Source organism: Phalacrocorax aristotelis, chromosome 14 (assembly GCF_949628215.1).
Source record: "Phalacrocorax aristotelis chromosome 14, bGulAri2.1, whole genome shotgun sequence".
NCBI classification, from domain to species: Eukaryota; Metazoa; Chordata; class Aves; order Suliformes; family Phalacrocoracidae; genus Phalacrocorax; species Phalacrocorax aristotelis.
This window is the reverse complement of record NC_134289.1, coordinates 8,496,388-8,522,054: the sequence shown is the minus strand read 5'-3', so window position 1 is coordinate 8,522,054 and position 25,667 is coordinate 8,496,388. Positions and strand designations below refer to the sequence as shown.

Genomic DNA, 25,667 nt, shown 5'->3' with positions numbered 1-25,667 from the left:
AAAACATTTTAGTGTGGACTAATTTCAGAATTATAGCTTTTTGAGTAGAAGAAAAAAACAGATACGAGCCCTTTTGTTTATAACTAACATAGCGACAGGGCAGAGGTGCTTCTTTCTTTAAGAATCCAGTCTTTACCAATGCATTATTCCAAATCCTTCACTGAATAATTTGCATAATGATTTCAGTTTCTGTGAGTCTCATCACCAGCAAATTCATTCATTAGAATGTATATGAAGGACAAACATAGTCGGAACTGAACACAGATGAACTGAATTCATAAAAAAATTTGAGCAAATGCTGGTGGATTTTTTCCAGTATTTTCTCAGCTCTCTTAAGAACAAATTCAAATTTCATCTAAAAGCAGTTAAAAACACTCATCACTTACTGAGTTTTGTAAATCTGTGAGCTTTCTACGCCTCATGCACAGAAGTAAACACAGTACACCTATTCTCCTGATTCTGACCTTTTTTCTGTATGAAACTTGTTGAGGTATTCTCACGTTACTATAAACAGCCTCCACCCATGAACATCATTAATCTCTCCGGTATGTTCAGGTCTTGTGTGTGTTGGCTTTTTCCTATTTTGTCTGAGCACAATGTTCTTAAAGCCTGGACTATGACACGTGATATGGCAAATGAAGATAAAGAGAAGAACAGAGCAGACAGTAATAAATATGAATGAAATGGGCAAAAGGGCCTCTCCGCAGTTTCCATCCATTCTGCTACTCTTGCTTCTTTTCCCTTCTCTTTATCTTTTGTTTTACATTCCCCTCTCTCTGCCACCAAGATTTCAAACATTCGAAGTCATTCCCTGTCCTTCTCTACTACGAGCATAGGTTATCAGGAACAAGCAATAATGAATGAATGCACTCTTCCTTAGGAGCAACAAGCAGTATGCTTGTGCTGGCACAGCACATAGGGAGACTGGATGGAGTAGCACCGCACGGTTTCATAAGTCAGCATGCAAAAAATGTCAGACATCGTGTGTCACCATGTGGTAGCTAGTGAGGAAGAACAACTTGTTTTCCTCCAACCTGAGCCTACCTCAGGTACAAACCATTTGTAATCTCCAGGCTCCAGTTCTGGGAGCTTTTTGTTCAGTTATATTTTGGTTTTACTTAGGATTAAAACTTACTTGCTTAGTTACCCCCTATTTCACTCCCTGAACATCTGGTTAGCTAAATACCAGGTAGTGGATTATCACACAGGATTCTGTGGTGAGGTGAAACTCTTGTGTATATTTAAAAGAGGGTGATTTTTATTTCTGTTGGATTTTTACTAGCTTTGGACACTCAGAAAAGATTTTCAAGATGGCAATACCTGTTGAGCTCCAGATCCCTTGCTGTTTTTCCATTCAAATTCTGCTCTTTACATGTTTTCTTTCTCAGACCTTACGTAAGGAGATTACATAAGAGAAGACTGTAATATCCAAAATCATTTACCATATTAAACAGCAACGACCATCAATGGATCTGTATAAGCTGCCTGGAGCAGAAAGGAGACACATGGCTATACATTTGGAAATGGGTTGTTTACAGTACTCATCAATGCTTGCTGCCAATCATGGGTAGATGTCATTATGCAGCTCTGAAAATAGAATCAAACTTGACCTGGACAGGTCCTCAAACAGTTGACAAACTGCCTCTGAATGATGGAAACGTGTGGAGTTCATTCTCTACGTCAGCCTTCTGCCGCTCAGAGACCCTGCAGACCCAGAGCTAGGGCAGCGTGGAGAGGGGGTACTAAGTCGGGGTATACATGATAGCTACTCAGTTGGAATGTACATGTCAAGCTGAAGTCTCTTCACCCCTAAGAGTTATGGTTTCTCTGTGTGTCCCTGATCTGTCCTCATGGAGAGGAGAATGACCAGCACACACCTGCTAACCCTTGCACCAGTGCTGTGTCATCTCTGGAAATGGCAAGTTAAATTTGCCCCTTGTTGTTCTTCCTTTTTCTTTTTTCCCCCAGAAACCACTGGTAAGCAAAGAGAGCGAGCAGGAGAAAGCACTTTGGGGAGAAGGGCAAAGAGGATTTGATAGCACCTCTGCTGTGTGCACATTTCTTTGGCTGTCCCAGCCACTGCGCTGTGCCCTGGGAAGGGAAGAAACAGTATCAGAATTCAGAGGGGCTCCTGGGCCTCCGTCTTGCCCGCCTTCCCAAACTGTGTGAACTCGGCATCGAGAGCTGGTGTCACAGCTCTGACAGCACTCCTGCAATCACTGTTGTGTGGAAGGGGACAAGCTGCCATGGTCTCATATTCATACATTTTCCCAAATCTGGCTTTCTCTGCTTAGCTCCCATGAGAGGATAAAGAGTACAGAGAGTGGCTTCCTTTCATCTTCCTTCCCAGCCTCACACAGGGCTTGAGGAACACTGCCTCCTCCTTTCCTTTGACACGTGATGGTGAGCACAGGCTGTTACAGTACACCACATACAGCACCTTGGCATCAGTAAGCGGTCAGCTGCTCTCATGCTCCTGTTTGCTTGCTGGCATGTGACAGAGGGCATGAGAGAAAGGAAAGCAATGCTATACTTCTGAAATGAGGCATAGCAAGCATTGTGTGCCTGCAGCTCCAGCCCAGCCTGTCAGTGTTTGTCTGCTCTTTAGTTAGCAGGTAGAACATCACAAGTGACTTGCATTTAGTTGCTCCCCTGTGCAAACCCCTCTGATCTCCAGTAGGCCTGGAAGACATAATTTAAGGCTGTAAGAAATGTGTTGCTTAGCCTTTTTGGAAGTGCACCGCTAGCGTTCATGTGGTGATGTTATCTTTGAAATACAAGAGTGCTTTGTAAAGGTTACCAATACTGCTAAACGTAATGTCAGGAAAAAAATAATTTTTAAGATATGTCTCTGTCAGAATGACATTCTCTTTGTCAGAAATAGCCAAGAGTCCTCCCACACAGAAAAGGAATGGATATTCTGCTATTTGCTTCTCCTCTGTTACAGTTTCTGGAAGGGTGCCTGCAGAGGGGCTTTCTATCTGTTTGTCTACTTTCCCAAAGCAAGGAGGACACCACAGGAATAATCTTTTAGTGACAAAAATGTTGGACCGAATCAAAGTTTATTATGAGCTATATAGCAGAACACACTGCTGTGCCTTATCTGTGCAGGGAGTGATCTCTATTTAACAGCAGTTGCAGCAACAGAAATGTTTCTGACTGTAGGTTTTGTTTTTATGTTTTCCTGAGCACTCTCCTCCTCCTTTTTGGTTATTCTTGAAGTTGTGACATGAGATCAGGGAAGCTTAAGAGCTTAAGTGACTTCTTAGTGTACCATCATTTCAAGACGAATAAGCGTTCATGAAGACAGCCTGCGGGAAGGGAATTGATGTACTATTTGAATGCCCTGACTTTATAATTCATACAAAACTCTCTCGGCAGGAGTGTGCCCAGTGCTGAAAACTTTGCCTTAGGGTTCAGATGGATCAAGCAGTAATAAGACTCCATGGCTAGTTGAGGGGGAGTAAGAGGAGAAAACAATTTAAAAGCAATGAAAGAAGATACCCATGATCATTGTTGTAGCAAAGCCTTTGCTCCCACAGCCTGTGGAACCACCACATAATAGATTGGAGAACTGACCCGCCTCTCAGTTGTCTGCCTTGCAGCTGCACGTGGGATTGCAACCTCAGTTTGGGAACACGTGGCTGAAGAAGAGGCAGCTGGCGGCTCTGCTCAGCTGTGTTTCGAGATGAGCAATTTTCTGTTGAGGTCAGTGAGAGTTTGAGAGTATAAGGAGTTCAGATCACCATCCCTAGAGAGGGTGGAGAAATCCAAAATGAGGGATAAGACCATACGTTTTCTCTAATACTTGTTGCATGAGCAATTTCAATCTGAATATATTTGTCCATAATGTGTTTTTCCCAGCAAGATATGGGAAGGAGGTTTTAGTCCAAGATGAATTCACAGTTTGCATAAAGCTTGCATAATATTTCCATTTAGACAGTGCTGTCAGGCAGTTGTTTTAAAGAGTGCTGAAAACCCCAAACCAGGAGTAGTATAATCCCACTGCTTGCTCCTATATCTGTATTGACACTCCTGGCACCTCCCAGGCATTTGCCTTCTGCAACCAAACAGCCACACATTGGGAGTGAGCATCTTTGTCCAAACTGTCTGCTATTTAATAATGCTTGCTGATAACAACTGTTCTCATGAGTTCTAGGTGGCACGGTTTCAAATACTGAAGGACTGTGCACCAAAATAAAACCAAGACCCAGATTGCTTGGTATTCCCCACATTAGTCATCATGTTCGCTGCATTTTTTTTTTTTAGATTTTTTTTTAATTAATTAAGAAGGTAGTTCTGAACTACCTGGTGAGAGGAGTGGGGAGACCAACCATTGTTTTCACAGCTGGGCTTCCCAATGTGTGTCTCATTTCTCAGTAAGCATCCCTATCCCTCCTAAGCATGTGAGAAGCCCCAAAAACATCCTGGAGCACCTTTCTGTGTTTTCTCCCTGAATTATTTGCTGTCATGTGTTTATTGGACATCACTGCTCCTGTGCTGGAAGCAGGAAGGTGTGCTTGCAATTCAGGTAGAGGCCAGTCTACGTGCATTTTTGGTGTTTGTGATAGCCCTGTTATTAACTCCTGAGGACATAAGACTTAGTGGTCAAGCTATAGATAGCCTATGGGTCTGATAGCTGCTAATCTCATTAACCCCTGGACTTAGCTTGATTTATACCTCATTTGCTTCCACTAGTTCATAGTGATATGTTACTCAGCTTCAAGGAAGAACAAAACCACAGCACAGATGATAAAAAAGCAGTCATAGAGATTTTTGCTCAGGCCTTGGACTCTCTGCAGAGAATGGAGGATTTGGATGTAATTTAGTGCCACTGGCACTCATTTCTATTGCACTATTAGGCAAATGTGAAGTCCTTGGTCAGTGTTAAAGAATTTCAATTTTCCATCTCTCCTTAGGCTCACTCTGTGCTGTATCTGCCTCTTCTGAATAATTTTGCTTGAACAAATTTTATGAATGTAAACACACATGTAGTAATAAGTTTCTAGAGTTTTTACTATGAATGAGCACTTGGCTCTGCTCCAGAAATACATACAGGTTCCAGTACTGTCTTAATACCACAGCTAATTCACTCCTGGCAGGAGCTGTTTAGTGGTACACAGAAATTAAGAGGGTTTTGTGCTCAGTTTTTGTATGACGTTAGCTATTTCACTGTAGATGTGCGTATAATTAGGCTGGTGCAACCTCTAAATTAATCTGACGGAGCTACAGCTATAAAACGTTTAAAAGGTTAGTGACTGCTCAAATAATTTAAGGAAATAAACTGTAGCAGTATAGCTATTGCCCATGCAAAATAGTAGGACTAATCTAGATGACTAGCATTTAAAGTACAAAACTCTGAATACACCATTACTTTTGTTGCTTTGCTGGATCTGCTATTGTAAAATTTTTCTGTCACTTATATGCACAAATTCATATTTCCACAGCATGACAAGGAATATGTCATGAGGCTGATAAAACCCATGAAGACAGATTTCTTGTCTAGTAGCAGCTACTGTAAATAGTTATGCTAAGGACAAGACACCAGAAAATTTAATTTCACTAAAATAAAACCAACCGCTTCAACATAGAAAGCAATTTATTGCTTCTTTGCTGCTCTCTACCTCTTTTCCCCTCCCCACCCCAGAAATGGCTAGGCGGATGCCACGTGGTCAATCCTAAAAAAGCATTGTCTGTGGCTAAACTGAATTTATGTGGAGATATATTAGTCAGAAGCTGGTGTTGAAATAGATGGGAGTAGATGAGGTTAGACTAAAAATGCACAAAAATAAGAACAGAGAAGATTAAGAAGAAAAATACTGGTATTAAAAGGAAAACATACGGAAATAACTCTAGTAAATTTGGCAATAAAAAGCTCAAGTAAGATATCAGAGTAACACTTAGTATGGAAGAAAAAGAGGAAATGAGAGAAAAAGAGTTTACAGATGATGGGCTTTTGATGCGAGTTCAGCGGGTCACAGATAAGCAGTGATTAGACAAGTCCGAAAACAGACCCGCGTTCCATCACACAGGAGCCACTGTCAGACCTCTGTCATTAGGCAACAGCTGTGCCGGGATAAATGAATACTTGTTCTGCTTTGCAGCCAGCACTGTCCCTGTGAGTATGTAGTGTAGATTAAGCCCCCTGAACTTTGGACAAGGAGGTGAGGGGCTGGTTTTAGCCTAGGAGAGAGAGTTTTACCATATTTGTTTGCTGGTCTCATTTCTCATTCCAAATTATATTGCAGATTATCAGAGACAGCTGTTGCAAACACGTATAAGAATAATTTAGGGGGCATTCACAAAGCCTTAGGATGGTTTCTTCCCCCAGCTTCCTGGAGAATCAAGAGAAGGCATTTCCTCTGGGGCAACTCGGAGCGTCTACAATGAGCTCCCACTGAGACACTCTGCTGAGGATTTTACCGCTCCCCACTGGCTGCAGAAAGATCCTAAGGCAAATAAGCTCCTTAGGCTAAAGGTGGTCTTTGAAACTATGCTCTGCAGCCTGATTTCAGAACCAAGAGGAGCGAATCAGTCAGTAAGAGATTTTGGAGTCAGTTCTATGATTTTCAAGGGTCACAGAATGCCACAATTCCTCCACTGACTTTAAGCACTCCGGGGTACTGCATATGTACAACAACTGGAAATCTGTAAGGATTGCTGTAATATCAATAAATAACATACTGCAGGGCTGCAATATATTCAGAATACAAGTAGAGGTGATAGAACATCCTTCACAGCAGAACACGGTTTAATTAAAATGCTTACGGATGTTATTAACAAAACCATGCTATAAACTAATGGTCACTTTATTGTCTGTTCGTGTGCTCTCTCTATCTAATCTGCCTGTATATGGGTGCTAAGTGGGCATACGTTCCTACCAGAGCAAAAATATGTAAAACATAGCTCTTAATTGCTGTTTCTAATGCATTTCCTTGTGAAATTCTAATTGTGGATCACATATTTAAATAATCATAGATATGAAAGACAGCATAAGGGCTTGTAATAAGTTACTATGAGTCAAATGAGTGAAATTTAAGACTAGTCTCACTACGCATCCAGGCTCTGAGCCAAGGAGAGGGAATGTCTGGGTGTTCATCCTCTCATTCATTTAACATAATTTTCCTTCTGTTTCCTTAGCAGTTAATTAGCTGTGCTCATGGTAGCAGTGGGGGAGGGGACAATGGTATCTCTCCTGTCTTGCCATGTCACCCCAGTCATAGTAGATCCCGATGGTACAAAAGCTGGCAGGCAGCAACATTAATCTAGAATGACCATCTTCTGTGCTTAGACAAAAAGCTTAAAGGTCTACAGTTATAAGAAAACTGGATTAGTAGATGACATTGAGGAACTAGCTACTTAGACTTTCTTTATTAACTTTATATATTACGGAACTGTACCTCCTTCTTGGCTGTCTTTGAAGAGTTTTGATGTCATCCAATGAAAGGATGTAGTACTATGAGGAAAATCTAGTTCACAGGCTCAGTCAAGAGAGTTTAAGAAAAGCCTTTGTGGAATGGGGAAGGGCGGTAGGAAAGACTCAAGAAGATACTGTAATGGAAAGCCAGCAGAAATTTATCTTGTTCCAATGAAAATGGGAAACACTGAAGAGAGAAGGGGTCACTGTGGGCTACTTAAGCCAGTAAAAGTAAAATACAAACTGCACTGGAAACAGAAAACTGGAGGGCCACCAAAACAGGCTTTTATATTCCAAATTTAGTGCACATGAGAAAAACAGGGACAGCATGAGGACACACTGAAACATTTGCCAAGAGGTTAAAGATAATATGAAGAGACTGTGTTATAAGTCCTGAAGGCACAATAACACAAAATTACTTGATGAAGAAAATATTAATTGTAATTAATTTGTAATAAGGAGATACGAGACTGGTTCTTTTTCCCACTAAAACTAATCGGACTTTTGCCATGAAGTTTATTGGGAAGGGGATTAAACTTTGAATAATGGCTTGGTTAAGAAATCATTGATGTAAGTGTGAACTGCTGGGAAATAGTAACTAAGAAATACATAATGAAATATCATCGCTTGAACAAATACGTCTGAGGTGTCCCTTTAGGTATTTATAGAACTGATGGAACAGGAACAACGAGTTGCTAAAAAAACCCACAGAGAATTGAGGAAGTATCAGGAGACTAATGAAGTGTTAACATGTCACAAGTCTTTAAAAATTGAATTAAGAGTAACTATGGAAACTATTGTCTTATGGGCATCGCTCCAGATTGAAATAAATACTATAAATATTAAAGCAGAAGGGGAAAATGTATTCATATGGAGGTGAATAGTATAATGAGACCGAGATATGACACAGGTGTACTACAGTAAACTAAGCCAGCCAGATTAGAATGTTTATCCCTCCACTTCTTTTTAAGATGAAGCCAGAAGATTAGCAGAGTACAGAATACCATCAAGACTTTACAAAGGCTTTTGTGAGTTACTGAAAGGCAAAGAGAATTACCAAAACAAGTCAGCTTGGGCTAACAACCACTTAAAGGTATCACAGGCTGGCCACTGTACTGTAGACAGAAAGTAAATCTGAATAGCAGTCATCATTGACAAGGATAAGTGGCTGGTAGTATCCTTTAAAGGTCAAGATATGGTCCAATATCTGGAGGATAAAGTACTAATTAAATGTGAAAATGATACTAAAATAGGAAGAATGATTAACAGCACAGAGGAGAGAGGAAATACAGAAGGTTCTAGTTGCTCTCTAAGGATGCTATGGATCTAATAAAGTGGGGCTAAGCTTAAAAGAAAAGCAAATTAATAAATGATAATGCTAAGCATTAAGAGCACTTTGTGCCCATTAGGCAACAAATAAATTTTATGAAGTTACAAACACATTATTTTTGTCTATGAAAGAATTTGTCTGTCTTAAATGCTTGTTCAGGAGCTGATCAGAAAACTGAAATTCAGAAAACAGCAGCATAAATAGCATTAATAAAACTATAATTTTCTTCATCTCTTTCTGTTTGTCTGACAGGAGCATTTCCTTTTAATTGTTTACATTGCTCAGAGTAGGTTGGGAGTTGTACACCCAGATGATATAGTTGGAGGGCTCCATACTCTGAAGTGTTCATTATGAATGAGGATGGCGTGGTGGTGGTGGTGGGTGGTAAGGAACAAAGGCTTAGATACCAGGGCATTTGCTTGACTGTACTGGGTCAGACCAAAGACCTACCAAGCCCAGTACAGTCTCTTTAGCAGTGGCTGAAAATTGATGTTTACAGAAGATGAAGAGCAGAACAAGCACATATAACAGTCTTCAATAACTCTTCCCCAGACTAATAATTTTCACATTAGGGACACTGAATCACCTGTGGGTTTAGTAACTCTAAAGGATTTATTTTCCATGAAATCTTCCAGCGTCTCCTTGAACCTTGAAACTTTTAGCATTGACACTGTCCTTCGGCCTTACAAGTCTAACACCAATTGCATGAAGTACCGCCTTCTGCTTGTTTTGAAACTGGTCACTATTAACACCTTCTAACTCCTGTACTGGGAGACTTGGCAAACAGTCAGACTTTGGCTACCCTGTTTGTACTACTCGTACTTTAGTGAATCTCCATCACATATCCCCTTGGTTGCCTTTTTCACAGTCCAATTTTCTTCTCATCTGAGTAGTAGGCTAGCTTTTCCCTATATGGAAGCTGTTTTCACAACATACTATACAGAAAACTATAGATTTGTGAGTAAGTCCCCTGGCACTAGAATTCACAAGCTTACCTCAGAATTGTACCTGTGATGTATTAAATTATGCTTTATGGCCTTGCAAGAAAAGCCTGAATGCATGAACGGAATGCAGTTGCTGAAATAAAGTCTTTCTGACAGGGAAGGAGAGACATTTTGAGACGTATGAACTACTGCGTACATCTCACTGGAGAGCTCCCAGGAACAGTGAGGGCTTCCCAGCATTGCAAGCAACATCAAAGCACAAAACAGCAGCCAGATGCCTCTCCCAAGAGAGCTGCTGCCTCACTGCTGGACTTAGTGTCAGGGTGCCTGGCTGCGGTTGTTAGCTTTGCAGAGAGTGGGAGAAAGAGGGAGAGGGACTCACTCCAGGGCTAAGACTAAGCACTGCTGATCTGCCTTGGATTTTCATAAAGAAAAAAAAGGGGGACCTGTGCCATCATCCTCCTTGTCTGAGCATGTGAGGAGGCTCTTGCTTTGCTATCTGATAAAAAAACCTAATCGGTTCCCAGTGAGATACCGTGCCTAGAGCTCTGGATTGTCATACATCAATGTCTGTCTCATGTAGAAAAGGAAGCTGTGTCGCACTGCACATAAACTGTACATAGTCACAGCTTTTGCTTAGGGTATTAAATCTTTTTTTTGTCTTTCTGTCACCAGTGAGTGGATTTTACTTTGGTCCTATGGTATTTCAAGAATACCTTGTACACAATCCTTTGCGAGTATGTGCCTTCGCACACTTGAAACACTGACACATCTACTAAAGACAAAGAATGACTGAAATTGCAAACCATTTTTTCTAGGAATCTTCAGGAGTTAATTGCTAAGCTTAATCAATGCCCCTTTTAGGACTGACCCAAAATGCTGGATACTGGTTTTGATCCTTCTGTTTATCTGTCCTTTAATGTTTTCCTTTTTCCCTCAAAAGTGACATATTAAAAATAATAATAATAATTTTTAAAATGCTGTCTTTATTTCATCCCTTGTTTTTCTTTCCTGAAAACTATGTAGCCTTTCTGCCTTCTCCTTGCACAGCCAATTGAGCAATAACACAAGTCTTTTTTATTCCCGAGCGCGAAGGAATAGCTGGAACTCTGAGACTTGCCAAAGTCTGAGAAAGGAGATTTCTTTTACAACTTGCAAACAAAAACCTGCTAGTGTGAAATACAAAAGTGTTTTCAAATACAAAGAATGGGGTTGCCTTGCGGTCCTGTGCTGTACTCTGCTGCTGCTGTGGAACAGTTTTTCCGGAATGGAGTGCAGCACAGGCAGGAGAGAACTTTGTAATGGCGTGTGGGTTGGTTTGTGGGGAGGAGGGAGCACACAGCACCTTTTCCTCTCACTTCTATGGCTTGAATGAGATTGTGGATTCGAAGGCACTGTTGACCCTTGCCAGGCAAGCGGTGTGTGTCACAGCTCATGTTTCCTGGTATGTGTATCATGCTAGAAAATGCTGATTCTCTCTCCTTATGTGAGGTTGCAGTAATAACAGACCCGCTCTTCTTGAACTACAGAAATTGGTAATTCTCTGTTTAATGTTGAAAGTGCTAAAGGTTGCTGTTGTGGCAAATTCTTTGCAAGCTTTTGCAGTTCTAAACACGACGCTGCTGTCTCTAATGTTGTGCTGCCATTGGCAGACTTCCCATTACATAATGTTGACCCATATTTGTGATATCTGACATTTTTTGCTAAATGCCGTCAGGGATAATCCGTCACAGAATAAACTTTCTGATCATACGCTGAGACTCTGTCACCCTTTAGCACAAACTTACCTTGTGCCTCAGACAATGTTATTCCTTGTTAAGACAGAGTACAGTTCATACAGGTAAGAAAAGCATCAAGGGAGTATCATGTGCTTTGAGACTGGACTAAATTTACCGCAGAATGATTGCACAACAGAATCACATCTGGGAGTAATTTGAGCTTTAAAAAATGTTGAGAGCCAGCCCAGGTGATGGGAGTAGTGACTGGCTGAAGGAAGCATGAAGTCTGAAGTGTGATTCTGCAAAATGCTGTCTCAGGCAGGTCCAGCTTGTTTCATGCTTCAGAAAAGCAGACCTGTGGGAAGGGTTTCTCTGCTCTGCTCTTCCACTGAAGTCTGCCAGTATTTGTAGACTAACCAGTCTTTTCTTAAAAAAAAAAAACGAAACCTGTAATGGTGTGGGGAGACAAATAGATATAGCTCAGCCAGGGGTTATTACTAAAAGGCAGCTGAGAAATGAGAGGCCTTGGAGGAATTGGAACCACCCCTAAAGCTGTCTGCTTTCAAAGAGCTATGCAAAATCCATCTGTTCTTAAAAACCTGATTTCAGTTGCATAGAATAAAAAGTAGAGAAGAGAAAGGTATATAAAATAGTGGCAGAGAGAATAAAATGGGAATACTCTCACTATTCAAGAACAGGGTCTGCTTCAAATGGACTTTATGTAATGTTTTAGCAAAGAAGTAACAAGATTGTGTGAGCCGCTGAAACGTCTGCCACATTGTGGAAAGGAATGAATGTGGAACATAAGGCTGAGAGACTAAATACACTGTCTTCAGAGAAAGACATTTTCCAGCCTTATGTAGGAGACGACTGTGTGCTAAGAACGGTTGCAATATCAAGGATAAAGGTTTTGCTTCTGTGCAAGAAATGAATGCTTGCCAGAGCCAAAATTAAAACCTGATGAATGCAGTCTCACCCACTTTCATTTCTTCCCTCTCACATTCTACATTTGTCCTCATTCTGTCTGTGCATTCATTCATGTATTCCCTCTCCCTTCCCACCTCTCCATTGACTCACACTCTCCCTCCCTGTTTGTTATTGCTTCCTTTTAATTTTCTTTTCCTTTAGGTTTCCTTCCCACTCTTTCCATTTCTCCTCTGTCTGACCCCTCTGCATACATTTTCCTTCATGGTGAAAAAATAGGAGAGAGTCAAAGAGAAGGAAGAAACAGAAGCCAAGCGAGGAAGGGAAAGGGCGAAGAGGAGGAGATGGTGGAGGAAGGGTGCTCAGTGCTGCATTTTCTCCCCATGCTGCACTACAGGTCTTTGAAGGTGCTGGAGGAGTCGGGGCTCTTGAAACTGTTCCTTTCTCGCAGGCAGCAGCACTTGGCAGTGGCTTTGTGAAAGGTAACGCCAGAGCTCATTTCCTCAGATTAGTGTCCCTAGAAACCATAATGAAGAATAGAATAATCCCAAAGTCCAGCAGGCAGCCACCCCTGAGAGACAAACATCTGGCTGTGTGTGGAGCTTGCTACCATGCCAGACCAGTTAGGACATGGTAGGACACTGGGACTCTTGGGACTCCCAAGATGGGAAATGGGAGTTTTAGGAGTACTCCAGACTTCCTGGCACGCAGTGCTGACCAGGGTATATCACTGCTTTAAGCTTGCCAGGGGCCTGTGTGCAATGAACTGGTGTTTCTCAAAGCAGCTGGTGCTGGTGTCTCAAAATGGACAGCCAAATGTTGTCAATTTCAGTTTAGTGAAACAACAGATAGGTGCCAGCAATGCTTATTGTGATGTGCGGTAGGAAATGAGATGAAATCTGTGGACCAGTGATCCCATCTGAGCACCACAAGCTTGATCCCAAAGTCAGTCTGTAAACTGGAGAACGTGCTTCGCTCCCACAGCCCCTGAGGCCCAGAGGCTGCTCCTTCATCCAGCCGGTGGCCCTGTGGCAAGGAGGGAGCCGCTGTGCTGCACAAGGTTTCATTTATTCTCCTACTGCTCTTTATTTATTTTTAATCCTTTTCTGGCCCCTTTCTTGTTCCTGAAACTGGTAACTGAGATGGAATTGTTTCTCCCTGATAAAAATACAATAAAAATTAAAATAAAAATCTTACTTTCCACAAAAGCTTGGTAGAAATAGCACCAGTACGCTGCGGGTTATTTCTCCTTGCCACAAAAAGAGCAGGAGGAAAGCGTGTAGGGCAGGTAGCCAAGAACGACTCATTCCTGTACCCTGTCCTGCCATCTATAACCTTCTGCCAGCTTTTCTTGTTTTATCAATTTAACAGTTAATAACATTTCTTTCTTCAAATTCTTGCATAATTGGTGGATCAAGGTGAATGCACACAGCCCTGGCAATTTAGCATGATTTATGTACAGCAGTTGTGGTGTACGGCATGCTTAGTGAAGGGGGATTAATAGGCGTGAATTGTTGGGGTTTTTGCAAGGATGAGACTCGGGCAACTGGGCAATGAAGGGTCTGGAGAAGGAATCTGATGAGGGGCAGCTGAGGGAGCTGGGGTTGTTTAGTCTGGAGAAGAGGAGGCTGAGGGGAGACCTTGTCACTCTCTAACCTACCTGAAAGGAGGTTGTAGCGAGATGGGTGTTGGACTCTTCTCCCGAGTCACTAGTGATAGGATGAGAGGAAACAGCTTCAAGCTGCACCAGGGGAGATTTAGATTGGATATTAAGAACAATTTATTTACTGACAGAGTGGTCAGGCATTGGAACAGGCTGCCCAAAGAGGTGGTGGAGTCACCATCCCTGGAGGCACTCAAAAAACGTGTAGACGTGGCACTTTGGGACATGGTTTAGGAGGCCTGGGGGCGTTGGGTTGATGGTTGGACTTGATGATCTTAGAGGTTTTTCTGACCTTAATGGTTCGATGATTCTTTGATTCTACGACTCTCCTTGGGTTATGGAATAATCTGGTGACAAAGGGAAAAGGGCTCCGAGCAGGACAGGTGCGGGCAGCTGTGCCCGCGGGGTGGAACCCGACGGCGCCTAAACGGGCGAGTTTGCATCTCCCGGGCCCGCCGGCGCCTCCCGCGCAGGGAAGGGCCGGGGGAAGCACGGACGGACTGACGGACGGGCAGGGGGAGCTCGGCGGGCCGTTGTTACACAAGGAGGGGTGGGTGCGGGGAGCGGAGCGGGCCGAGCCGCCGTTTTGAGGCGGCGGCGGCCCCTTTAAAGGCGGAGGCCGGGGTGCCATCAGCCTGCGCCTCTCTGCCGCCCCCTCCCCGCCTCACTGCGGTGACAAATCCGCTCCCCGCCCGCCTCCGCCGAGCCCAGCCGAGCCGGGCGGCGCCGGAAAGCGCTGCCCCGCGGCTCTGCACCGCCCGCCCGCCCGCCGCGGAGCCGGCCAGCCCAGCCCAGCCCGGCCCCAGCCCCGGCTCCAGCCCCGGCGGAGCGACTGCAGGGAGCGGCGAGGGGCGCGATGGAGGCTCCGCGCCTGGCGCACACCATGAGCAGCCCCACTAGCCCCTGCGAGGAGGTGATCAAGAACCTGAGCCTGGAGGCGATTCAGCTTTGCGATAGGGATGGTAAGTCCGGGCTCGACGCGGCTAATCCCTGCAGACCCAAGATGCTGCTGCCCTCATGGATGTTAATGCAAATTAATCCCCGCGGCGTATGGTCCTTTGTTATCCCCCATGTATTTGTAGGTGCAAGTGTTCCCCACCCCTGCCGCCGCCGCCGCCGCCGCCGCCACCCTCCTGCCACTGAGAACAAAAGAAAAAAGAGAAGGTTGCACCTTGCTGGAGGGAAGGGAGGGGAGCCCGCCGCTCGCCGCGCCGTGCCTTGCGTGGCGGTGCGCTCAGCCCTGGGCGAGCCGCTGCGCAGCCCTGCCCCTGCCAGGAATGGACGCCGCCGCCCGCTCTGGGAGAGGCGAGGAGAGCTAGGGCAGGCGCTGCGGAGGCTCCGGGTGCAGGGACCGGCTGGCGGCCCTGGCGGCTCTTTTGTTATCCGAAATCTCTAAACTCCCTCGTATCGGTCCCTGTGCTTAAAATACGCAGAGGAACGCGCTGGCTGGCGTGGGCTGGCGGCGAAACTTGTTGCGGGTGGCTTGTGCGGGGCGCGGAGGGGCCGGCGGTTCAGCACCGCGGACAGCGCCGCGCCGGCGGCGGGCCCCGGGGCGCGGGGGGCGGCCCCGCTCCGGCCCCTGCCCCGTCCCCGGACCTTGTCCCTGTCCCGGACCCTGCCCCGGACCCTGCCCTAGCCCTGGCCCTAACCCTGCCCCGGCCGGGCACTGCCGGACCAAGCCGTCTGACAGGCCAAGTTTGAGTTTGGAGTTGCAGGTGCAGGTATTAAAGGTTATCCGGTCGAAGCAACCAGCTAAATAAACGTAAGGTGGTGATGAGGGATAGCTAAAACAAATATACGTGCCTGACTCTGGTAGAAGAGACTGTACAACTACATGCACAGCTACGACTGGCAAAACTGAACGGAGAAACCGATAGTCAAACAACAAAAAAATATTTTCTTGTAGAGTGGCATGTAATTTGTGTTCCTATATCAGATTACTTTCCTCTTCTCATGTAGTGTTGAATTATCTAAAATGACTTCTCAATTTTTGATGCAAAATGTGCTTTGGGTGTGGAATTTGTGTTACCTGGTAAATATACCGAGGAATGGAGATACTGTGTTGGTGAATGGTACTGTTGAATTAATGAAACTATTTCCTTGTTCTGAGTATATTTTTGGAGCAAAACTGTTATAGGTGATGGTTATAGGAAGAGGCAGTCCAGCTTTCTCAGTTATTTTTTTAGAAATTAGTTGTGATGAAATACCTCACTTTTTTATCTAGACAGGCTTCATATTTTTAATGCTGGATTTTTGTAAGGTCTTTATTTTTCCTGAAATATTTCAGAAATTGACAGGCACTGAAAAGTTTTTCCCAGTAATTATTTTTATAGCTGCACTGGGAATTCTTTGAATTTTTTAATGTTTGAATTAAGATCTAATATGCACTTCCATCCACTCATACCTAACTCACTGCCTAGAGAAACTGAACTACATTTATGGTAGCGGAGGCTAGACTGTTCTTTGGTTAAAACACTTTTTCATGTATATTTCTTTTTATTAATACTAGAGAGAAATGATAATGGATTAATTATGCATTCCTTCATATTTGTCTATGCCAAATAATTGAAGTACTCCATGTTAATCATAGTAGGCTCTATTTGGCTCAAGATACTGTAGTTAAGCACTGCTTGATTTTTATGGAATAGTGTCATATAGAGAAGCAAATGGCATATATAGTGGTTTTAATTTTAATTCCCTTTTAAGTAGGCTTCACTGGAAAACAACAACTTTCCTGGAGATCTGGCTTTACAAACTAATCTTCATTAAGTAAGCCACTATCATACAGGGTCATTGCTTCCTACGATACATGGTTGAAACTCTGAAGGAGGCGCCTATATTGGGCAAGTAAAATATGCAACTCGGTACCTAATTTGGCACAAGACTGCACTTGAGCATACTTCAGTATTTCCTACAGGTGGCACTTATGTATCAAAAAGCATGTTTTAATGGGAACATGAAAACAAGTAAGGAAAGGTTAGGGCATTAACTTTCTAGGTAAGCGTGCAAATGTATACGCAACACATTTAGATCCCTAATTGTGCACGTGGGTTTAGTTAGTGCATTTATATTATAAATACTTACAATTTATTTTAGGGTGTCTTTGTTGTAAAAGATGTAGTTCTTAAGGTGATACTTTGGCATCATGGAGGTTAATCAAAGTTTTGTGATAAATACCAATATATTGCCCATAGTGAATTGAAACTATGATATATCTTAATATTTTGGAAATGTCCTTCGTCTCTAACCTGTAATAACTGTAAAGGCAGCCAAGGAAATTATAATATTACATATCCAACTATGATAAATTCTGCAGCACGCTTCGTTTGGAATTGCAGGCAATGCTGCAGTATAAACATAGGCAGGAATGGAATACATATGCAGATAACAAAATTTTTTTCCTGTTTTCTAAGATGAAGGAATTAATATTGAAATATTTTGTGTTCACAAAACTGGGTTTTACCTCCTATGGAGGTATATGCAGGAGCCAGAAATTCAGGAGAGTAAACAATTGATAATATCACAACAATTTTTAGATTTTTAGGGTTTTTTCTGTTTTCTTTCAGTGTTCTTTTACAAGTATTGTTATCTCTCTTATTGAATCAAGACCATTTAGAAAGCCTACAAATGTCAAATAAAAGAAAATTAATGTGACCATTTTGGAGGGTTTGTTTTTTTTTTTAAATAAAAACACCTGGTAAGATTTGGTTTAAAGTGAATACAACATGATAAAGCCAATTATCACCTCTATTTTTCAACATTCTCTGTTATTTACAAATACATCTTGCATTATTTTTTCCTGTTATTTTAGGTGGGTCTACCTGCACAGCTTAGTGTTAGTCTATTGCACAGTCTAACATGTAGTACCTTAAAACACTGCTGAACTCACTTTGTGTATAGGAAAAAGTGAATCATTTGTTATTTTCCTTTAGTGTGTTTGAACGTTGCAGCTCTATTTCTGTAAACTTAGGCCAGGAAAGAATATTTAATCTGTGGTAAAAATTCTGGTGACCTTTTTATAAAATTTGTATTAGCCCTACCTAGGGATTAAACCTTTAGTAGAGGGATGCCCTTTGTGCCATGAGCAGCCCAATTCTATGAATATATGTCTGATTTCAGAAAATCATGAGCCTTTGAAAAAACTGCGCTTTCCACAGACTTGGTAGAACAGTCTTAGATTTTAGCGGCTGAATTTCCCAAAGCTCCACACTGTAGCTGTGCAGTGCTCCCCCTGCAGATACTGGGCTTCGGCTGCCGGGTTCCTGCCAGAATGACAGCAGCGGCTCTGTCATCTGGTTTCTGTGCTCTTATGGTCGACGTAGAGAGCTGGAAAACAGAAGACTCCTATCAGAACGCAGAAAGGAGAAAAGCAGAGCAACAAACCTCCAATGAGGATGTCGGAAGTTCAGAGACGTGGACTGGGAAGAGTGGCAAGAAAACTAGCTCCGAAGGCAGATGGGCTTGGTGCTGATAGAGACTGGGGCAGTGACTGGTCAAGGGTGGAAGAAAAGGAAAGAATTAGAAGCTGGGGATGTTTGTGAGGATTAGATTACATGGGAAGGCAGCAGTGGGCGAAATGGCCCTGCATGAGAATAGGAAAAAGAGATGAAGGAGCAAGACAGGTAATCCAGGTTCAGGCAAGGTACCCCAGGAAGTAAAATGGAAAAGAGATGAGGGGGCATTCACCCAGATTAGATTAATTGGATTAATGAGGATGGAATGAGAATTGGAAACACGTGAAGAGTAAACCTGAAGACCTGTCTGCAAAGAACAGACAGAAAATACAAGAATGTGGAGGGGGTACTGGCCAGTTTGGACCACAGTGGTTAGGAGTAAGGGAATGGAACTAGGACTTGCTGAGCAAAGAGACTGGGATTGAAAGGACTTCTTAGGAATAAAGTACAGGACTTTTGAAGTGTGACTGGGGAGTAGAAGAAGGGGTGGGACAGGAACAAGTTCAAGGAACAGGGCAGAAGTGGCCATGTTTTGGTGTGACAGCCAGGGAAAGGTTAGTGAGTGTCAGCACGTGCTATCTCCCAAAGCCACGCACAACCCCAGAATACCAAACTTTCCTTGTTCATTTGCCATCAAAGAGATCTAAAATCCACTGGCAAAATGCAACATCTGTTTCCAGTGCTCATCTGCGTGAAGGACAGCAGTCTGGTGCTGCAACCAGCAGCCAGCGATGGTTGGCCCATTAGCTCAAGTGGTAGCATCTGTGCCTGTTGCTGTGCTCCTAAATGTTCCAGCATGCAGGTTACCCGTATGAGAATTGATATGAAGCCACAAGTAGAATTTTAATCTTTTTTTTAGTTGTTATTTTGTAAAACCTAAGAAATTGCAGACATATGATGGGTTATTAAGGTTACCGAGTTGAGCACTGAAAGCTAGGAAATGGTGAAAGTTCGGTTCTCTGTGCAGAAATGGCATGGTGTTGGGATGTTTAGTGTTGTGCAGTGAATACTGGGGATGTTCAATGGCACATTGTAAACAAGGCGCGGAAGAAAGAATGGAAAGAGAACTTTAATTCTAACCTGGAGTCTGTTCCAGGTTTTCTTCATGGAACTGAGCAAGACCTACCTACTTTTTGAAGGGGTTTGTTACTTGTGCTTTTCTGGGTGGTTGACCTTGGTACCATGGTGTCAGGACTTCAGGGGTACCAAGAGTCAACAGCTGCAGCTGACTTCAGTGAGAGTAGGACTTTGAACAAAGCACAATGCTAAATGCTTTGAGAAAAGAGATGTTAACCACCTCAAATAGACACTGAAAGTGAGTAACCATCTTTTAACTTCTCTGTGCCTCAGTTTTCCATGTGTAACATGGAAGCAGTATTATTGCCTCCCTCACAGAGATGTGTTCAGAATAGACTAATGAATGTTTGTTAAGCAGCCAGGCACTGTAAAAGCCTGGAAAACCCATGAGGTGCATGTAAAAACCCATGATGAAATTCATAATTTTGTCTTCAGAGCAGAATACGACTAATGTGTAGCAAATAAGTCCTGGGACTACACACTGAACAACAGCAAATAGCTGTTACAAGGAAAATAGTTCATTATGTACTCGCTATTCATTATGTATGCTGAATGAGTCAGAATATATGTGGAAAAAGTAGTATGTAATCATGTAGTTAAAGACTATATCATAATCTGAACAAACGAAGGGGCCAATTTAAGGTTATTCAAGTATGTTTCATTCTGATGTTTTCTAACTCTTGATGGCTTAAACTATACAATCTTACTAAAGCACTTTTAAAGTTGTTTTTCTGCGTTCACTTCATATATTTGAAGGTAGTATTTGGATATCAGGATCAAAGCCAGAACTGGTGTCTTGGCCAGTTTCAGTTGCATAATCAATCTCATCACCTTCCAAACACTTCACCCAGTCAAATTTGTTTAGTCTAACAAGCTTGTATAAAAGCATTACCTCATGCAAGCGAAGATGTCATTTCTGTCTTATGTAAACAACTTGCATCTTTGGCTTTCCATGTTATTTGAGCATGTCTCATGTTTTCTTATTTCTTATTTATTTCAGAAGTATATTATTATTTATTGGACCATTCTGAAAGATAGTTCTGGAGTTTGTAAAAGGGAGTTTTCATGGCCATATCATGTACACATTTGCCTTTCAAACAGAGAGGATAAAGTGGCATCATCCAGTCTCTGGATGCATTCTTCAAACCCCATTTTTGGCATTACGGAGTGGTATCACTGTTATTTCTGAAACGTTATCCTGTAAGTCTCTGAGATGAGGAAAAAATTAATTTCTAGGTAGACTCCCATGTGAAGAACAACTGAGAGATTCAAATTTCACGGTAATTCTTAGTGTCCTGAATGGTTGGACTTGCACAGGTGTTTGGTTAAACTCTGTGAGTTCAGGGCACAAGAATAAGCAATTCATATTTTTGAATCCAGCATAACAGAGAGGTGCTTGTAACTGTGATATTTTGACAGGACACAAAATTCAGAGGCATATTAATTGTTGTTTTAGTTCCTCTCCCCAACTGCAAGTTTGGAGATTGAAATTCGCTTTCTTCAGAATGAAAACTGTATCACTCTTCTAGGGTTTGAATGACGGAATGGTCAACTAAGAAATGTATTTCTTCCATAAAATTTTGTCTAACCTGGCTGAACTTAAAAATAGTGAGTTGTTTTGGTTTTGTTTTGGTTTGGGTTTTTTTTTTTGTGGCAAGCAATAATGCTGCTTCAGGTAGGAGCTAAAATCTCATACATAGCTTCAGAAGCTCTCTTGTTGTAAAGAAAAATACTTATGATTTTAGGTCTACATTTTTGCCAAAGGCTAAGATTTTCACATGTAATATTTCTTACTGTTAGGACACAGAAAAATACTAAACAAAGCCAAACAACTACTTTAAAGTTTTCATAAATGATTTTTAGAATTGTGGAAGAGAAGAAAACTAATGATTTGCTTATGTCTTTCACTTCAGCTCACCATTGCCAAGTATTTTATCCTGTCTTGTTTTGTGTCATAAGCAATGATGCCACTAATAACCAGCTAGGCTTTACTAGAAACTGACTATTCAACATCCCTGTGTCAAGAAATGTAGTCATCCCCATTCTTCCTTTATATTATTTAATTTTTAGGGTTATTTTCCTTCCTTCTTCCTCCCTCCTCAGCTCCTTTTAGAGCTTTAAGCCACTCAAAACTGTGTAATTGATTATTAACTATTTTAACTGTTATATAACTGACCAAGTTATTTATTATTAGCTATTTAAATCTTGCCTGGTATTCCATTTGTTCCCCTGTTGATTCAGTTATTCTTCACTGAAACTTTTCTAGATCCTTTATAAAGCAACTAAAATACTTCACGTGTAAATACGCCAGAATCACATGCAGAAGCACTGGTTTTGTAATTAATTTCTCTATTCATTGTTATAATTAAGGCCTTTAAACATTACTGTCTCCCATGTATTTCCCTTCTTCTTTGTGTTTGTTTCAGATTATAGTTTCCAGACATGTTCTTTTATTTATTCTGTAACAGAATCCATTTTATAATTTTCTGCCTATGTTTCTAAGCCATCTTGTGCTTGCAGCTCCTTCTATTTTAATGTTGTGTGCAATATAGAAATGTGATCTCTTTTTCCAGATCATTCATAAAGATGCTTATTTAGCCTGTATGCTAGACGGGTAGCCACTAGTACATAGACAAACTGTGTAGTCTAGCATACAGGCTAGTACTAGTGACATACAAGCCACAGGCTCTGTGGTAGCCCAGGTGACACCTCAGCTCCTTTGCTGTTTTGCCATGTATCAGTCTCATCTTGGCCAGCCGATGTTCAGCCCTGCAGATCAGGAGTTCTTAATAAGTACAATGGCAGGAGGAATTGTTTAGGGAAGAGAAATTCTACTCCCTCCAGCATCTGAGAATCAGGATGCCAAGTCAACCCCTCACTTAAAGTTTTATATATATTCAACAAATCTCAAAAACAAAACCTGTTTTTCTTGAGTAGAAGAAAGCCATTAGCATCCTCTTCATCTGTTTCGTCTTCCATCTCAAGTGAGATGTAGCAATTTTCTTCTCAGCCTACTAATCTTATGGCTTTACCACCTCTGGTGATCTGTGTTCTGATCTCGCTTCTCTGAATTCGCTCTTTACCCTGCAGTTATGCCTGTATAACCTAGATCAGTCTGCTCTACAGGCCACTTCAGCTTTTACAGCAGCTTTCCAGTGCCATAGCTTCTAGAACAAGCAGAGTATTGCTTTTGGCATGTAAAATGGGGCGAAGAGAGACTATATCACATTCGTATTCAGAGTTTTCTAGTATTTCATCATTCATTTTTGAATGGGTTCCAAACAGGCATCGTTGTGTTCAATTGCCTCCAAAGGCTTGCTGAAGCTTATCTTCCTGACCTTGCGTTTTCCTTCTGGGACTTCTCTGCCTCATTAATTTAACATTTTTCCCCCCTCCAAAATCTAGAAGGATCTCCTCCTTTACCCATTCCTTGTAATTTCCTCCACCTTTCATTATTCATAGCCTCTATATAGCAGGTTTGGAGACCCCAGCTTTTATGAATAAGGTAGTTTTCTGTTCCCTTTGTGCTGCTGAAGTACTGCCAGCATATTTAACCACAACTGAGGAGGTAATCTTTAAAAGTCCTTAGAGTCTGGGTTTGTTTTTCTTGTCCACTTGCTACAGCAGTTAGGTCTGCCGTGCTGCCAGCATGCATGGCCTTTTGTGCTTTATGTGACCTGGAAGGCTATATTTAATTCTGGCTGAACACAGCCCAGAGTCATCCACTTTGTTTTCTTTTCTCTTTTGACAGCAGTTCTAAGCACTTTACCTGCAGACTACTTTCTTCAAAAACTTATCGATGTCTGAAAAAATAGTATTAACATTGTCAATACATGATACATGTATAAAATGTGTCACTGCTAATAGGACAGTATGAACAAATGCAATGTTTATGATGTTGGAACTAAAGAAAGTTCTGCTCCAGGATCACTTCCTGGTGTTTCCACACTAGGTTTTGTTATACATCCTTTCTCTGACCTTGAAAACATTTCCTTCAGCACAGAAAGTTTGGTTAGAATTTGTTGTAGGGTTTGTAGCTGGATCAGTTTTCACAGTGGTGTTTGTAGTTGAATCATTAATCAATTTTATTTTATTGTTTTCAAAGAGTGTTCTTGTTTTATTTATGCTTGAATGAATAAGCTGTTTTGCACTGATGTTTTCAAACACAATGATTAGCTCTACTGTTTTTATAACCTAACAATAGTTTCTCTGAGCCTTGACAGTTCTAGCTGCTGCCAAAAAAAGGAAACCTTAAAACTAGTTTGGTGTTACTCTTTCATTCCTGCAGAATGACGGAGATTATTATCAGAGTTGCACTTTTTCTTGGTTCCAAGTATGGAGTGTCACCTGGAGTTTATTTCTCCCCTACTCCTAAGTCAGACACAGCTGGCAGCTCTAGGAGAAGCATAGTTGAGGAATTCCCATGTTAAGCTTTGTATATCAGTGCCCTCTCGTTAGGAGAATTCTGCAGTTTGCAATTGTCAGAGGCGTCCTATAAATTTATTCCCTGAGCTGTTCCATTGGATTCAATAAGACTTTGTGTAAAAACAAATTTGCACTTTTAATGCAGCACGATTAAGATCTTACAACTACTGTATTTTCCTAACTTCTGTTGTGTGTATCTACCTTATCTCATACAGATAGGCATCTAATTTGGAATTTTTCTCTTTAGGTTGCAGTTTGTCTGGATTTCATCTATCCGCAGTTTTGGGCTAGAAATATCATTTTAGAAATATTATTCTGGGGTTTTTTGCAGTTCATCTATGTGTACTCATAGTCGAAGACATATGGGCTTCAAAATCAGCAGGATAAAAAGATGTTAAAAGGCTCTTTCAATCTTGGCCAGCCTAGTATACAAGTATCAGTGGAGTGATTCATGCTGTGTTGTTGGTCCTTTTAATCCAACTTATGTAAAGTGAAATTACACATGAGTTTGTATAAACTAAGGGATAAAATTAAGAACAGAGTGCAGCAGATTGTATTTTAATACTGCTAAGGTGCGTCTGATGACATAAAGTAAATATCACGCACTTACACCTTTATGATGGAATTTATGCTGGTAATTTAATATAAATGCTCAGTAGTAAACAGGTGGCTTTCAGAGCGCTCATGTGTCTGATGAATTTCTAGCCTTTACACTTTCAATGTAATTTCAAGGCATATCTCTAATCACAGGAAATGAAAATCCCCAAGCCTATCTGCTCACTGAATCCATTACATCACAGAGAATTTCTGTCCTTCTTGTGTGGAACATACTGGAATTTTAGCCAGTGTTACCGGTGCTCTGATGACACAGCTACCACCTTACCCTTCATGAAAGGACAGATCTGAGCAGTAAGGCTTCACATGTAGATTGTCCCACCTCTCCCCATGTGTAGAGGTTACTTTCTTTTCCCCCCTAGATGGAGGCACCTGAAGCCCCAGGTATATTTTATTTCCTGCCTGTGAACTGCTTTGTACCATGCTTTGGAGCCTCGGCCCATCGAATATGTTGGTTCCGTACTTCACTTTGTCATTCTGTTTAGGTAGCGTGGGGTTCTTAAAACACCTTTGATTTAGAGGGATCTGAGTATAGTAGCCTTTCTATTTCTAGAGCATGAGAGTTTAATTTCAAGTTTCGTGACACATCAGGTAGCCAGGCATCTCAGCATGACCTGTATAGTAGGAACATGTCCCATACTCTGTGCTTTCTCATACCTGTACAAGTGCAAGGAAGACAGAATCAGGTCCTGTATGTGAAAAGTAAAATACTTATTCTCCTCCTTCTATTTTTCTATATTCTGTAATGCTCAGCTGGTTTCTGGGTTGCTTCCTTGAACAAACCATCAGCAAACCACCTAGGCTGTCCAGTGAGGCTGTCAGCCCTAATGCAAGTGTGCCATGCTGGAGATGGAAGCCATACAGTGAAATTAAATTCTTCAGTATATTTTAGTATGTTTGTTATATTTAGCTCATATAGTAGGGAGTGTGAGTTGGAAAGCATTACTTGGGATGCTTTTAAATACTGTAAATCCAGAAAATGAAAAGCAAATCTAAATATGAATTCTTTTTAAGTAAAATGCCCAAGGGGACTTGGCTTAGTGATTTTGTAGTAGGTTGTGCAGCTATTCCTCTATAGGTAATAATTCAATTTTGTCTTA

The 25,667-nt window shown here is 41.8% G+C and overlaps 1 protein-coding gene across 2 annotated transcripts in view; it reads left to right on the top strand.

The window, feature by feature from the left end:
- Window positions 1–25,667, top strand: part of PHYHIPL (phytanoyl-CoA 2-hydroxylase interacting protein like) — a 60,378-nt gene that overhangs the window by 7,527 nt on the left and 27,184 nt on the right. Inside the window, exon 1 of one of the 2 annotated variants that reach the window (XM_075109531.1) lies at window positions 14,537–14,958. The exons of the other annotated variant lie outside the window; for it this stretch is intronic. Within the exon in view, the coding sequence (XP_074965632.1) occupies window positions 14,853–14,958 (106 nt within the window). The 5' untranslated portion in view covers window positions 14,537–14,852. Of the gene's footprint in view, window positions 1–14,536; window positions 14,959–25,667 lie in introns of those variants that run through there. 2 annotated transcript variants of the gene reach the window in all.